At 46.9% G+C, this 17,445-nt stretch overlaps 1 protein-coding gene across 1 annotated transcript in view; it reads left to right on the plus strand.

Annotated features, from left to right (window-relative positions):
• Positions 1 to 17,445, plus strand: part of sema3fb (sema domain, immunoglobulin domain (Ig), short basic domain, secreted, (semaphorin) 3Fb) — a 256,825-nt gene that overhangs the window by 151,818 nt on the left and 87,562 nt on the right. Inside the window, exon 3 of the mRNA XM_038812020.1 lies at positions 13,384 to 13,544. Within this exon, the coding sequence (XP_038667948.1) occupies positions 13,384 to 13,544 (161 nt within the window). The remainder of the gene's footprint in view (positions 1 to 13,383; positions 13,545 to 17,445) is intronic.

Here is a 17,445-nt window from a genome sequence, read left to right on the forward strand (position 1 = left end):
CATGTCACCAGGGACAACTGAAGCTTCCATGATTTGCCACATAGCACAGGAGGAGCATATCACAGGTGGGAACTCCCCTGCCATTACTACCCTTATTTACTCCCTTTTTAAACAAAAAAATAGGCTTATATAAGAATACTTACCTCCCTTACGCTAACTTTACTTCCCTTACCCTTCTTTGCTTACTTGTATTATAATGACCTTGACTTTCACTTAGAACATAGAACATAGAACAGTACAGCACAGAACAGGCCCTTCGGCCCTCGATGTTGTGCCGAGCAATGATCACCCTACTCAAACCCACGTATCCACCCTATACCCGTAACCCAACAACCCCCCCCTTAACCTTACTTTTTAGGACACTACGGGCAATTTAGCATGGCCAATCCACCTAACCCGCACATCTTTGGACTGTGGGAGGAAACCGGAGCACCCGGAGGAAACCCACGCACACACTGGGAGGACGTGCAGTCTCCGCACAGACAGTGACCCAGCCGGGAATTGAACCTGGGACCCTGGAGCTGTGAAGCATTTATGCTAACTACCGTGCTGCCCATATTGGGGTTGTTGCTCAGTTAATCCCTTCTTCCAAATGAACCACTTGTAAAAATCACGACTGCTTCTCTGCAATACCGACTGCGAGAACACTATTCCCAGACTGCATCACTGCAACTGCAGTGATGCAGTCTGGGAATAGTGTTCTCGCAGTCGGTATTGCAGAGAAGCAGTCGTGATTTTTACAAGTGGTTTATTTGGAAGAAGGGATTAACTGACTGCAAGGACACCATTCCCAGACTGCTTCATTGTGACACTGACTGCGAGGACACCATTCCTAACCACTTCACTGTGACGCTGACTGTGTTTAATTAATGTATAAATTGCATTAAATATATTAATACAGAAAAGTAGGTTTTTAATCCAGAAATTACAGGCCAGTAATGTAACGCAATCTTATTGCATGCTTTCTTCTGGGAAAGTTATTTTTATTTAGCACATTTCTGTTTAGCAAGCTGTTTATTTGGGAAGGTATTAGACATGTTAAACAAAGGATTTGTGTAGACTCTGGCAAACAGCAGTCCATAAAACACAAAATAGATCCTGGTACAGTTGACTCTATTTATATGTCTGTTAAATGCTTACTGGCTTGTGCAGAATTGACCTCTATATGACTGAGTGACCTTAAAGTGGCTATGTTAAGCAAATGTCGATCAACAGCGGAACCTGGGGCTAGAGAGGGAGTTGCAGCACCCAGCTCAATTAACAAATATGCTCTACTTCTTTTCTGTCATTTTTGTTTTGTTGACCTATTTATGGTGGATTTCTGTCTACATCTGTTTTAGATCCTCACTTCCCCCTTGGTGCAAGGGACTTACTGAGGGACTTGGGTAAGCAGCCTGCCCCCTGGGCCTTGCTGCTGCCTGCACAGCTAGGCCAGGGCGGATTGCGGAGAAACACTTCTTGTTTTTCTCTCACCTTTAAAGAACTTTCTCTTTGCTACCAAGCAGCCTTCACCACAACCTCGAACCTGCACTACCTGTATGAATGTAGGTCTAGGGCCATTGTGACATAGAAGGAGGTCATTTAGCTCATAGAGCTGTTTCCTTGTTCATGATTCTCTTAAGGTTAACGTGCAGGTTCAGTCGGCAGTTAAGAAGGCAAATGCAATGTTAGCATTCATGTCAAGAGGGCTAGAATGCAAGACCAGAGATGTACTTCTGAGGTTGTATGAGGCTCTGGTCAGACCCAATTTGGAGTATAGTGAGCAATTTTGGGCCCCGTATCTAAGGAAGGATGTGCTGGCCTTGGAAAGGTCCAGAGGAGGTTCACAAGAATGATCCCTGGAACGAAGAGCTTGTCGTATGAGGAACAGTTGAGGACTCTGGGTCTGTACTCGTTGGAGTTTAGAAGAATGAGGGGGGATCTTACTGAAACTTACAGGATACTGCGAGGCCTGGATAGAGTGGACGTGGAGAGGATGTTTCCACTTGTAGGAAAAACTAGAACCAGAGGACACTATCTCATACTAAAGGGACGATCCTTTAAAACAGAGATGGAGGCCAAATGACTGAATGTCTTTAAGACAGAGATAGATAGGTTCTTGATTAATAAGGGGTTATGGGGAAAGGCAGGAGAATGGGGATGAGAAAATATCAGCCATGATTGAATGGCGGAGCAGACTCGATGGGTCGAGTGGTCTAATTCTGCCTAAGATAGGATGCTTTCTATGGTACATCTATAGAAATTGGTCAGACTTATTGTGAACATGCCAAATTTCCTTAATTTCCTGAAGAAGTATAGACTCTGTTGTGCTTTCTTGGTCGTAGCATCGACGTGGGTGGACCAGGACAGATTGTTGGTGATATTTACACCTCGAACCTGAAGCTGTTAACCATCTCCACCTCAGCACCATAGATATATAGATATTCACTTTGAGAAGATGTCACATGATATGTCGCGAGTTACATCACTGTGTGCTCGAAATTGCTCTGATTGCTTTATGTAAATGACATTGAAACTGCATCTGTGAACTTTTCTCATCAAATAGTGCGCTTCACGTATGTGTGTGTGTGTGTGTGTCTGATTTCACTGGAAATCGCAAACATAGGAAGCTTACAACACTTGTACCATTGTTATTTATAATGACCAGTGCTACAGATCAGAGGAGATTCTGTAATCCTGTTTCCCAAGTTTAACGGCCTTGCAAGCAATGAGTTACTGAATCATTCCTCTGCTGAACAGAGGGAGCTTACTCTCACGTTCTGTGTCACTGGCCATTCTACTCATTTTTATTCTCATCTCCCTGTGTTGCTAATTCTCTGCTTCTTGTGTCTGTCTCCACCTGTAATGCACCAATTAAAGGGCAGCACGGTAGCACAAGTGGATAGCACTGTGGCTTCACAGCGCCAGGGTCCCAGGTTCGCTTCACCGCTGGGTCACCGTCTGTGCGGAGTCTGCACGTTCTCCCCGTGTCTGCGTGGTTTTTCCTCCGGGTGCTATGGTTTCCTCCCCAAAGACGTGCAGGTTAAGTGGATTGGACATGCTAAAATTGCCCTTAGTGTCCAAAAAAGGTTAGAGGGGTTTATTGGGTGGAATTGAGGGCTTAAGTGGGTCGGTGCAGACTCGATGGGCCGAATGGCCTCCTTCTGCACTGCATGTTCTATGTAAACCAGGAAATTTGCACCGGGGGCGCTAAAAGTCATTCCATGTGCTGTTTGCTTGGAATATCCCATCAGGTAACCACATTACCTGTTAAGGCAGGTGGTCAGTATGCACTTGTCTACTCATGTGGCACATTCACTCCACACTGCAATTGTGGTACAACTGTTACACCATCTGGTGCCATCTGGAACCAAGAGTGTCTCTGGGTGAAAAGACCCTACATCAATTGCCTCAGTACTGCAGTGAACTGAAAATATTTATACCTGACCTCTGCAGACAAAAAGAACATGCCCAGGAATTTCACCTTTTTGGAAATAACATAAAGCATGGAAGCCGATGGCGCAATTTTCTCAAAAATGGCAAAAGTGACCGGTACTGACTGAATACCAATGTGTTTCATCCACAGGGCACTGCTCAGCCATGTCTTCCACCATGAGGGTGAGGCTATACTCACCTCTGAGCCCCCAGCATGGTCATCACGACTGGTTTCTGCTTTTGGAACCCTGCAGTGATTCCATGCCAGCGGGCACAACTTATGGTGAACCCGGAAACATTGGCATGAAGCCATTTTTAAATATTAAAATCCATTCAAATGCATGGTAGTCAGGTTCACACCCTCGATTACATCACTGGCGAGGGCCAGGGAAGATCTCAAAGTGAGATCTCCCCAGTGCAAATCACATTATGGCCTTCTCACAAGGGTTAGCGGCCATAACAGGATTTGCGTCCGTGGGGAATGGGGCCAGAAAATCGCAGCCAATAGTTCCCTGGTGCACTTCCCACGGCAATGCGTTAACCAATCAGTCAACTTGACAACCAATCAGCAACCTTTTTTTATCTAATGTAAATTGCCATGACCTTTGACATTTGACATTTTTACATCCGTCCTGATGAGTGCATGGCAAAAAGCTTTGACAGCTTGTCTCTTTTTTTTCTGCAGTACAAAAATATAATCCTTTTTGTTATGTAACATTCACAAATCTGCCTTCTCCTCCTCACACCCTTCAAAAACCTGTCCTTATTCATATGTTTTGAGGCCACATGACCCCCAGCAATGACTGATAGATGGAAATCAATCTGTTTATCAGCAGCAAGCAAAAAGCAATATCAGTATATTCCCCAACCAAAGCTTCTTTGTGAGGAATATCATGTAGTGAAGAATTTAAGAACGGCACTGAAATCGACGGTGCTTAAAGGGCAGATATGACTACACGGTGAGTATTGAATATCATTCAATCCTGCCAATCAATTTGTTTCCCACACCCTGCTCCATCCACCTTCCAACTCAGTAAGGAGTCAATGGTCTTTAAATGTCTTGCACATTGTGGTATCGTTCAGGAAAAAGAAAAAAACAGAATAGGCCTGTGCCTTTTCCACCATCGAGAACATTAACTGTGGGCGAGGCTGTAAACTGTGGAAAACGGAACTGAAAATCAGGAGGGATTCTCAAAACAATAAGCTTTGAAATTCCCTCCCTGACCCTCCTCCCTTCTGCACCTCCGCCACCTCCGTTAGGAGATTCCTTAAACCTTTCATTTTGTCTGGAATTGATCCTATGAAGCGTCTTTTTTGACATCATTGTGCTTCAAAAGGTGCTATACAAACGCAACTTGTGTGGTGAAAATGTATACTGATTCACTATCAACCACCTCATAATATCTCACAGTCGACACTATCGCTATTTTGTGCAAATGATGTGACGATGAGAGCTAACACAATGTACTCCAATGTAACATTTTTAAAAAAAGAAATAGAATCAGCCAAACACTTTAAACTACAGCTTCTTTAAATTGTAGCAGTAATTTCCCGCCTTAATCCATATGTTACAGACTGAAGTGAACTCCAGTGTGTTGAGTCCAGTAAAGCTCATTATGCCCCTGTCTGCGTTCACATTTGGACCTGTCAGTGTTGAACCCGGACTTGATCAGGTGTCAAATGTTACAAAGGAGTCAAGCAGAAAATTTGCTGTTGCACTTTACCGGGTGGTGGAGAGCAGGAGAATATTACCCTTTCACCCCTGGCACCCTGGGTTCAAATTCAGGCCAGAGTGAAGGACAAAGGCCTCCACTCTCTGATGGGGAAACTGGGTGGCGCAGGGGATGAGAGCTGAGTATTTAGTTTCCGCTCTGGAAAGTGGGATCAGGTTCCATCACAGAGACGGGAATGAAAGTCTCTCTTTCCTCGCTCCATATCTGGCACAGATTTCCATGGTGTGCTGTGCTCAAAGTTTCACCCAAGCGATTTGGATCCTGAAAGCAGCCCGGATGGAAGGAACAATCGTCTTGTCTCAGTGCTCCTGTTCAGTGGTTTAGTCAGGTTGTGATTTAAGTGAGGTGGTAATCTCAGCACAGTTTCCAGTGAATATGAGCTGCCGTGCGCAAACAAACCTCTTGTTTTGGTACTAATTGTCGCGGGGATCCTCTTACACCAGTGCGCGTGTGGGATGTAAGTAACAATTAAACATTGTGACCCTCGGCAGCTTCCTGTACCTATTTCCTTTTGTGTTTCGAACTGTTGCAGACAAAATAGCTTTGTTCCCCTCCCCAGCCTCCTCTCAGAAAAAGCGCGTGCCATCTGTTCCTGGCGCAGTCCGCAACACACTCCCCAACCTCTGGTACAGGTGGTGCTACCCTTCCAGGAAGGATTTGTGCTCCTGCCACTGGGAATTGTGGTTTTTGTGGGGATGATAGGGCTCGGTGAATAGATTTCCAGATTCTGCCAGCCTCCACACCTGTGCCCAGAGCTAGGGTTTCACCAGCTGTGCAGCACCACCCAAGTTTTGGATTAGGGCTCCGGGAAATTGGAATAGCAGACACTTCTCCCGGTATGACTAGACCCGAGAAATAAAAGAAAGGTTGAGTTCCTGTTCTTTGTAAATTAGTTATACTTGCAGGGTCTCTCAGCCCTTTGTTCTCTCTCTAATACTGACACATTGTGCCATAATAGAGAACTGACCCAGGTGATCCTACAGCTAGGCTGTCAATCCTCCAACAGGCAGTGTCACTGATGATCCATTTTAGTGGGTGATTTAAAGAGGAATGCTCGACATCAGTGCCATATTTTAAAGAGAGACATTCGCCGTAAGGGCACCTTTTAAAGAGAGACTATTTTTTTTGCAAAAATATAATTTATTCATAAAATGTCTGAAATAGACATTGTGAAACATTTCAAATTGTCACAACAAAAAAGTGCAGTGGTGTTCATATTTTCTCCAGAGATCAAGGTGTGCTCTGAGGTGCTTCAATTCAGTAATGAGAACATTGCAAACATTTCAGTATTGTCGTTACAGAGAGTACAATTCTGTTCAACTATATACATCAGCCATGTTGCACTATGCGGTGCTTCAATACAGTTACATACAATTCGGGTTAAGCACACAGTCCCAGGGGTTTTACATGGTGACCAGCCCTTAGGTTTATATTTGCTGTAAGGCCTTACATAGTGCATAGCGCCTTGGCATCGGCTGCCCCAAGCTGGAGTGGGTCCCTCAGCACATATTCCGAGACCTTGGAATGTGCCAGTCTGCAACACACGGTCAAGGAAATTCTTGTCACTGGAAGATCAGCAAGTTTCGGGCAGGCCAAAGAGCATCTTTTACCGAGTTGATGACCCTCCAGCAGCAGTTGATGTTTGTCTCAGTGTGTGTCCCTGGGAACAGTCCGGCATCACAGAGTTGCTCAGGCTGAGCCTTGACAAATACCACTGCATCTCTCGCCAGCAAGCCTCGCTCTTTGCCTTGGGAGCCTCCAAGGTCATCTTTTGGTTCAGTGTCCGCTCCGTGGAGCAGGAAGAAACCCCCTTGCCCCACCCCCATCAATGAAGCCGCAGCAGATTCTGAATGCTTTTCTGGAGTCAGGATATTTCCCCGTGTCCCCCCTTGCCTTCGAAGCATCTTTAAGGATGAAAAACCTCTTGTTGGCCACCTTGATTGCTTCCCACCAGAACAATGGAGACTCGGAACCATTAGAATTCTTACAGTGTAGAAGGAGGCCATTTGGCCCATCAAGTTTGCACCAACTCTCTGAAAGAGCACCTTCCCTAGGTCCACTCCCACCCACCCCCATCCCCACTACCCCATCTGACCTGCACATCTTTGGACACTAAGGGGCAGTTTAGTATGGCCAATCCACCTAACCTACACATCTTTGGACTGTGGCAGGAAATCGGAGCACCCGGAGGAAACCCACACAGACTCGGGAAGAATGTGAAAACTCCGCACAGTCACCCGAGGCCGGAATCGAACCCGGGTCCCTGGCGCTGTGAGACAGCGGTACTAACCACTGTGCCACCTTGCTGTCCCAGCATGACTAGCAATCTCAAAAGCGAAGGATGGCGCGTGTTCACCTGCCCTTCCGCCCAGCAGGAATCACGTTGACTAACCCGCTCACCACTGGACTTAGTCCCCGCAGTGGAAAATTCCACCCAGGGTAGATGTGGAGTAAATCCGGGCAGTCGGAATCTGGAATACATTCAGGGGGCATGTGTGTGGACAATATTTGGATGTGGTGTACGTCTGAGGAGCCCAGATCGAAAGTGCAATGTTGGAAGCATGTACATGATGGAATACACTTGGTTTACCTGTATCTGTTCAAATTCAGGGGAGTGGTTTCTTGGAGTACATTCAGGAGTGTAGCAGGCAGTGGAGTCTGAATGAGGAATGAATTCAGCGAGTGTGTACATGTTAACAAAGAGAGTTACAGCCTTCTCTGTCGAGCCTTCAAAGCTCCAAAGCTGAGGAGCAGCACAGCAGAAAGAGGGAGGCCGCTCTGCAGATATTGGAAAGGTCAATGGCACATCGCCTTGGTGCTTCTTCTCCATCTGACACCAGGCTTTCACAGACTTTATTCAAACAAATTAATATAAAAAGTGTGCTGACAATGAAGGGAGCTGGAGGCCTGCCTGAAATTTATGGTGCGCTTGCAATCTCCCTCATTCTGTGAGAGGCTTTATGTTTTGACAGTAATTGTAGCCGCAGTGACCCCTGATATGAGGGAGCATATTTCTGCTTTTGTCAGTGAGATTAAAAAATTGTGATTGTACATTATAAATGAGAACATGAAATGTAGGGTCACCTACCAGATAAGTGTTAGCAAATAATTACATGAGGTAACGTCAAGCCACAAACATCTATAATGTTTTATGCTGGTATTCACCTGAATAGCCTTCAGTTTACATTCCCCTCTCTCTCACTCAATACACTTGATTAGAGCTGAAAGGGGGCAATAAAGGAGGCCTTAGAGTGAGGAAAGATACCTCCCTTCCCTATCACTTTTGCTAACCTGTGAAAATAAATACAAAGCCACCAAAGAATATACTGGATGCCACAGTTCCTCCGAGACAAATTTGTTTTGGATTAGGAGACCAGAGTCAATTCTCAGCTGTGAAAATAAAGGCACTGGGTGACACAATGTATGAGAACGTTCACCTTTCACCTCTGGGACTTGAGTTTGAATGTAGCCCAGACAGAGTGGGTGAAAGTCTCCTCTATTTCTCTACCCCCCCCGCCGCTGATGGATGACTGACTGGTACAGTGAGCTCGAACGCTGTCCTTTCACCTCTTGGTCTCGAGTCTGATCGTTGGTCCTAGAGAAAGGGCGGAATATTCCTTGCTCTCTCCCTCTCTAGACTTCTGAGGTCCGAGCACGAGTCTGAGACCAAGGCTGGGAAGACGGAGGTTCTCCCTCTCTTTGAATATTGTTCAAAATTAAAGAGCGGAAGGAAGTTTCATGCCTGTGCAACACTGTTGGCTCCACGGCTGTTACTAAATTAAATGATAAGCTCCAGACAATGCACAGAGCAGAAATGAGGTCAGATTGGGAAGAACTAAAATTCTCCGCAAGATGCCAAGAACTGGGATTCAAGTTCTGAGCCTGAATGACATTAATGCCTGCAGGAAACGTTCTAAATATAACTCGACTTTATAGAGAAGGCATAATTTCTGCTCTGATAACTTTTAATTGTTACGATATACTGACGATCTGAGGTCTGCACATTCTAGGCTCCAATGCCTGTACATGGCATGTAAACCTATCACACTGTAATTAGACACTTCTGCTAATGGAGGTGCCATTGCACTGGCAGAGGGTGGCATGGCCACACAATCATTTTATAATAGGCTCTTTCCATTTCAAATGTGAGTGGATACGTTTAATAATGGAACTTCAAGGATTCTACATGCAATGTTAAATTAGGATTGAGCTCCATCTCTGCCCCCTGATCTAATTTAAAAAAAAAAAATTTAAGAGTACCCAATTTTTTTTTTCCAATTAAGGAGCAATTTAGCGTGGCCAACCACCTAACCTGCACATCTTTGGGTTGTGGGGGTGAAACCCACGCAGACACGGGGAGAATGTGCAAACTCCACACGGACAGTGACCCAGGGCCGGGATTCGAACCCGGGTCCTCAGCGCCACAGTTCCAGTGCTAACCACTGCGCCATGTGCCGCCCCGTCCCCTGAACTAATTGACCCTCACCCTCCTTCCCTCGTAAGAAGTCTTACAACACCAGGTTAAAGTCCAACAGGTTTGTTTCAAACACGAGCTTTCGGAGCACGGCTCCTTCTTCAGGTGAATCAGGTGAAGGAGCCGTGCTCCGAAAGCTCGTGTTTGAAACAAACCTGTTGGACTTTAACCTGGTGTTGTAAGACTTCTTACTGTGCTCACCCCAGTCCAACGCCGGCATCTCCACATCATGGCCTCCTTCCCTCAGCATTCATTAACATCAGATCCCAGTTTGGAGGCCATTTGGAGCATTGTGTCTGTGCGGGTCCTCTGCAGGTGCAACGCATCTCGTCCCATTCCGCTGTCTTTTCCTTATAGCCCCATAAACCTTCTCTCTTCAGATCATGAGCCAAGTCTCCTTTGACAGCCATGATTGAATCTGTCTCCACCACACTCCCAGAAAGTTAATTCCAGACCCTAACCACTCACATACAGAAAGGTGTTCCCTCCTGTCGTCACTGTTTCTTTTGCCAACCACCTGTTGCATGCAATATCTGGAAGATTGCCCCCCCCCCCCCCCCCCCCCCCCCCCCCCCCCCCCCCATCTCAAATGTGTCTAAGGGAGGAATCACCACCATTTTATATGTCTGGTCTGTTGTAATGCAGAATAATCTTGGAACTGCTTCTTGGGTCCTTATTGTTTCCAACTTGCTAGTGGGGCTATTTGTGGTGGTAGACGGATTTTAAAAATGCTAAAGATGATCTTTGTCCTCAATTCAGGTGAAGTCAAAGTAGAATTGCCAACTCCAGTTGGACATATTCCCAGAGGCTTACAGCTCTGACCTCCAGTTGTCCCGTGCTCCAGTGGCTGGTCACCCAGCAGGCTTCCAACCACGCGGTTCACTAATTTATTCAGTCACGATCCTATGGTAATTTCTTCCTCTCCCTTGGGTTGCCTGCAGTCTCCAGAACAATCCTGAAGGTTTGGCAATCTCTAGATAGCGGTCAGCAGCTGCGGCGTTTTTCCCCACTTGCTTACCTTGGGTCACCCACCTCGCAAAACCAGAGCCCGGCCTAGTCTGGGAGGCTGAATACCACACTCCCTGTGCCACAGTTACCAACTGAACCGTCAGAGGGGCAAGCCTGTGGCCTGTGTGCGTCAAAGCCTCATTTTTATCGAGCAAAAATATATTGTTTATATTTCTAACGTGACCTAAATTGCAGGGTTAAAAATCCTGTTTTTTCTTTGAATCAAAAGGCTACACAACAAAGCTCTCATTCATGTGTGCAGCTTACACAGGCTTGCCCACAACATCTTGTAGCTCTCTGGTTCCACTATAATGAGTTATTTGGTGAAAGTATGATGGATGTAATGCAAGTAATAATAATTATTATCCATCGCTATTAGCTGCTGTGCAAGGTATGTTTATGCAACTGAAACTTCCTCTCTGAACCTGCAGGGTATTTACGACTGAGTGATGACTTTAAAGGGGAAATCACACAGCTTATAGGCACAAAACAGGTGAAAGGAATTCTAATTAACTTCTCGCAAGGAAGACCCAGTGTCAGAGGCCCTTTAAAAACAGGGACACATTTGTGAATGGGCTGTAACATATAGCCTCCATTACTGTGTGACTTGACTGACCTCAAGTAACACGGAGCTATTGCAATGTGACTGCAGGCTGACCCCACCGTAACACAGAGCCATATTGTAAAATGATTGACTGACCCCACATATCACTGGGCGAGTGACTGACCCCCGTGGAAATGCATACCTATTATTTTCTGATTGACAAACCCCCCACAGAAACACAGTAGCCTGGATTCTAAGTCTGAACTCTTAGATAAGTGGGTGGCGTGTTCCCAATACACTGCAGCCTCCCTGCCTCTTTAGCCACGCATGTTTTCTAAATCATGGTGAAGGCCACATGATTATATGCAAAGAGGGTCCCCGCCGCTATTTTAACTAAATATTATTGTCCACCCCAGTGCCAGATCTGCCAGTAAAACATGACAATGCATCCAGGGCAAGGAAAGGTATAGAAATTAATCCATCTTGGATCTATTTTCATTACTGGGTTTGTCAGGAATAAGAGGAGTGCTGCTCCTGGTTTGAAACCCTGGGACTCCTCTGCCTCAGCATTCCTGCCTCTCCCCCAAGCATGATATTCTCCCAAGGCTGCCCCCAAGGAATCACTTAACCGCCAAACACCGTTCCTTTGGGTTCCCAGAGACAGCTTTCTAAAGCCTGCAGTCCTGCTCCCACTGAACAGTTGGCACTTTCTGCTGGGCTCAGGCTTTGTGGTAATTCAAAATTCTTCTGCGTGCATTTATAGTGGAAACAACCAATATAAACTTATCGCCCTGTAATTACATTGAAATGAAAATCGCTAATTGTCACAGGTAGGCTTCAAATGAAGTCACTGTGAAAAGCCCCTAGTCGCCACATTCCAGCACCTGTTCGGAGAGGCTGGTACGGGAATTAAACCGTGCTGCTCGCCTGCCCTGGTCTGCTTTCAAAGCCAGCGATTTAGCCGTGTGCTAAACCAGCCCCTTGACTTGCCATTGCCTGGCCAGTTGTGGCAGGCACACTGACAGACGTGTTTTTGGCCTCTCAGGGAATCAATGGGTACAGGGATTAGACGGGAAAGTGGAGTTGTAGCCTGAGGTCAGCCACTATCGTAATGACCGGCAGAGCAGGCCTGATGGGCCCTGTGGCCTATTCCTGCTCCTATTTGTTGTGTGCTTGTGGCACTGTAGCACCTTAGCTTTGTGTCTCCTGGCACCTCAGCCCATACACAGAAACGTCTTTCTTCTAACTAGCTCCACCTCTCTGCTTTCCAAATTGTCGTAATTTTTACTGTTTGATTTGAATAATATCAAATCGAAGTTTTATTTAAGGTTAAAGACATCACACATGACTTTAGCTGGGATTATGGTGACATGGGAGCACCCGGAGGAAACACACGCAGACACGGGGAGAACATACAAACTCCAACAGTCACCCAAGGCAGGAATTGAACCCGGGTCCCTGGCACTTGTGCCAGGGACCCAGGTTCAATTCCTGCCTTGAGTGACTGTTGGAGTTTGTATGTTCTCCCCGTGTCTGCGTGAGTTTCCACCGGGAGCTCCGGTTTCCTCGCAGAGTACAAAGATGTGCAGGTTAGGTGGATTGGCCATGATAAATTGGCCCTACGTGGGTTTACAGGGATAGTGTGGGGTTTGAGTCTAGGTAGGATGCTCTTTCAGAGGGCCGGTGCAGACTCAATGGGCCGAATAGCCTCCTTCTGCACTTTAGGAATTCTTTGATTCTATTTCTGCTTGACAAGGCCCAATTAACACCCTGAGCCCCACTTTGCTTGAAGACTACACTACACTAGGCCTTAACTTCAGTTAACTACTGTGGGGCGTCAACCCCTAACCATTGTTTTCCTCTGTATTGGCGATTGGCCTGATGTGCCTGTCAGTGCTGAGAGTTAGAGACAATGGAAATCTATAAACCTAATTTCCTGTACAATTGCTCCAGGCAACAATGGTAGCAGCTCACCCTTAATATATGGCTCTCCTGCCCTGAGCTAGGTCAAGGGGGTTTCATTTTGATGCCTGATGTTGCTGTCAAAATAAATTGTCAGACGGTTCTAGTACACTATAAAACGGATTGTTTGCTCGAGGTGAAAGCATTACTTTTCCCAATCTCTCTCTCCAGTGGCTCTCAATTGTGCACTTTGGTTTTTCAGATAGCCCCTGTTTTCTGAATGTGTCTTTTCCCTTCTCATCCTACAGAACTACAGCATTCAAACACAGCGCGCCACTACACTCTCCTGCAGAACACCACTGACTACCGCATTCTGCTGATGGACGAAGATCATGACCGTATGTACGTGGGCACCAAGGACTATATCGTCTCGCTGGACCTGCACAACATCAACCGGGAGCCTTTATTAGTAAGAGAATGTAGTAAACCCATTGGCCTCAAACTGTGCTCCTTCAACTCCTTCAGAAAAGCTTACTTTGGGCAAAAGAATCTCAAAATAGTCAAACACATCCAACCTCATCTTGTTTTGTCGGAGTATGTCCTCTATTAATTGCATTAATTCAGGTTAAGTGTCTCCAGGTGGTGCAGGGTGGGGGGGAAGAGGGGCCTCATTACAGTGATTTGTGCACAGTGGGTAGTACTTTTGCCTCTGAGTCAGACGTTATATGTTCCAGTCTGACTTCAGCATGCAATCCAGGCTGACACTCCAGTGTTAATCAGGAAGGGAATCAAGGATTATGGAGATGAGGCGGGAAAGTGGAGTCGAGGATTATCACATCAGATCAGTCATGATTTCATTGATAGGCGGAGAAGATCTCAATGGGCTGAATGGCCTCATTCTGCTTCTACGTCTTCTGGTTTTATGGGCTGAGGAGGCTTCTGCACTGTTGGAGGTCCCGCTTTCTGTTCCAGGCAGCGGGTGGTTGAGGGTGTTGCTTGACCTGACTGCCTGCCTCTGTTCCATGGTTATGTCAGCGCCCGAGTGTCCCGGGAGAGGGAGCGTGTGGTGTCCACTGGCACATCCGAGGCCTTCTGTCACCAGCGGGTTCTGCTGGAGTGCATCATCATCCCCCAAAAGTTTTCACTGAAGTTCTTGTTTTCAGTTATAGTACCCCTTTCAAAGGGTTGACCATTAGTTAATTGGTTTATTGTGTAACCAAAGGAAATAAAGAGATAAAACTGCAAGTACTCCTTCATAGAAATTGTTCATTTGTTTAGCTGTACTTCAAAGGAGCATAACCAGACACTTATTGACACTGGCGGTGCGTTGTAGAGTGAGGAGCTATACTTTTGTAATGTTTCACTCTGGGAGTGAATCTTAAAGATTGACTTCGGGTCCCCCTCCTTCAGCAGCTGGTGGTACGAGGTTTTACAGGGTGGTGAAGGTTGCAGACCACGAGTTTGTTTTACGACAGACGATTACAAGCAGATTAGCTTTTGTGAGGAATGTGTAAAAGAAGTGACAATTGTCAGGATTTGACTACCCACTGACGTCCTCAGAGTCTGAACCTTATGAAGTGGATATGTGGACACAGGTTAGGTCCCTCCCGAAGAGGAAGAAAGGTATGGCCATGGCAGCATGGTGACCTAGTGGTTAGCACAACCGCCTCACGGCGCTGAGGTCCCAGGTTCGATCCCGGCTCTGGGTCACTGTCCGTGTGGAGTTTGCACATTCTCCCCGTGTCTGCGTGGGTTTCGCCCCCACAACCCAAAAATGTGCACAGTAGGTGGATTGGCCACGCTAAATTGCCCCTTAATTGGAAAAAATAATTGGGTAATCTAAATTTATAAAAAAAAAAGAAAGGTATGGCCTTGACATGCTCGCTTCCTAACGAAAGTAAGATCAGAAGCAAAGTATTTTGCAAGCTAAATGCCCGTCTGTTGGATACTGAGGATCAATTTGAATGTTTACGATGCATGGTCAGACTTTGAAAGATTTTGGAAGATGGACGGTTATTATGTATAGTTAATGGGCTCTAACAGAGTGTATAGAAAATTGCAGAAGTTCAATTTGGAGATTCCAGGCGTAATTAAACGGAACAAAAACAGAGTCCCATTTCGAGTGCGTTTCGCGAGGTCTTTCCACCACTATTTAACGGCACTTTGCCTGGTTTTTTTGGCCTTGGCAGGGCCACACTTACATTAGCTCGCCAGTGCAGGAAGCCGACACACGGATTGGGGCACCACTTATAAATGCCTCACCAATCTTTCAACCCCCCCCACTGTGGCCTCCAGACCCCACTACTGCACCCAACCTACCTCTTACAGGGTCCTCGCCCCCCCCCCCCCCCCCCCCCCCCCCCGCCCCTCACCCCATCTCCTCAAGGGCAAGGCACCCCTGGGCCCTATCTCTGGCACTGGCAACCTGGACACATTGGCACTGCTATCCAGGCACCCTGACAGTGCTGTCCAAGGTGCCATGGGTCAGGGGTCACTGCCGGGGTGCCTGACTGGCAGTGCCAAAGTGCCAAGCTGGCAGTGCCAAAGTGCCAAGCTGGCAGTGCCCAGGTGCCAGCAAGAGTCCCAGGATTCCATCCTGCCCTGTCCCCGACCACCTGCGGGTCTTGAATGGTCTGGGAGTCCCCCCCCCCCCCCTCCCCAGGTGCCATATGTGGAAACCAGTGCTAAACGGCATCCAGGCGAGATGTCCCAGGCAAAGCTCACTTAAATATGCTAATCTGGATATCGTGCAGCGAGGGTGAGATCCCGATTATGGGACCTCATGAGATTCCATTGAATCTAGCAAGACATTTCGAGCATCGGCAATACCACGCGAGGTCTTCCGCGAGATTCAATGACCTCGTCGCGTCACCAAGTCGGGCGCTACATTGTGCCCTCCATGTTTGGTGCTCACATGTGTTTGGTGCTCACGGGGCAGCAGGGTAGCATGGTGGTTAGCATAAATGCTTCACAGCTCCAGGGTCCCAGGTTCGATTCCCGGCTGGGTCACTGTCTGTGCGGAGTCTGCACGTCCTCCCCCTGTGTGCGTGGGTTTCCTCCGGGTGCTCCGGTTTCCTCCCACAGTCCAAAGATGTGCGGGTTAGGTGGATTGGCCATGCTAAATTGCCCGTAGTGTCCTAATAAATGTAAGGTTAAGGGGGGGGGGTTGTTGGGTTCCGGGTATAGGGTGGATACGTGGGTTTGAGTAGGGTGATCATGGCTCGGCACAACATTGAGGGCCGAAGGGCCTGTTCTGTGCTGTACTGTTCTATGTTCTATGTAAACTACTGGATTGGGCTAAGGTGTCACATCTCGACAGGCACCTGTTCTTAACTGGGGTTCAGGTCTCAGAAAGAGGCTACTTTTTGGAGAAAATATTCCTGGGGAAGCAGACATTTCCAGCAGCCTCGATGGCACAAATGGGACATTCCGTAGTGCCGCAAAGAATGGAGGCCCCAATTATTGCGGCATTTTGAGATCATTCGGAAGCTGGATGCCGGCGTCACTACAAAAGAAACGTTATCAACAAAAGGAATGAAAATGAAAGCACTTTTAGCAGATCTGGATACCACAGATGACAAGGTTGGAGCAGCAATACTACGTGAATGAATCCCAGGAATGTCCAGGGAAATGTTCTCAGGTGCTCCAGGAAAGGCGGTGCAGTAGTTAGCACTGCTGCCTCACAGCGCCGAGGACCTGGATCCAAACACTGCCCCGGGTCACTGTCCGTGCGGAGTTTGCACATTCTCCCCGTGTCTTCGGGTAGGTGGATTGGCCACGCTAAATTGCCCCTTAATTGGAAAGAAAAAGAATTGGATACTCTAAATTAAAAGAAAACAGGTGCTCCAGGCGTGATGCAAAATATCATTGCTTGATGAACTGCAGCAGTGTTCTCGAAATGATGCGTGACATAGGGAATTCAGAAGCTGAAGATGATGATAATGATCAGTCTTAAGGAACTGTACTAGTCACAAGAAGCTTTAGTCACGCATTCATTTAACCGTGTAGTGGTAGATGGTGGCTGCACTTCGACAGTGTGTGGAATAAATTGACTGAAATGTTATTCAGATTTATGCAACAGAGAGGATTGAGAGTGCAACAACTCCTTGAGATCACTTAAATGAGTGGTGATTCCATGCAAAATAACTGGAGTGTGCTACCTTGTTAGTCCTGATATAGGCAGCACGGTAGCACAGTGGGTAAGCACTGTTGCTTCACAGCTCCAGGGTCCCAGGTTCGATTCCCAGCTTGGGTCACTACCTGTACAGAGTCTGCACCTTCTCCCTGCATCTGCCTGGGATTCCTCCAGGTGCTCCGGTTCCCTCCCACAAGTCCCAAAAGTTGTGCTGTCAGGTAATTTGGACATTCTG

Source organism: Scyliorhinus canicula, chromosome 11 (genome assembly GCF_902713615.1).
Source record: "Scyliorhinus canicula chromosome 11, sScyCan1.1, whole genome shotgun sequence".
Taxonomy (NCBI): domain Eukaryota; kingdom Metazoa; phylum Chordata; class Chondrichthyes; order Carcharhiniformes; family Scyliorhinidae; genus Scyliorhinus; species Scyliorhinus canicula.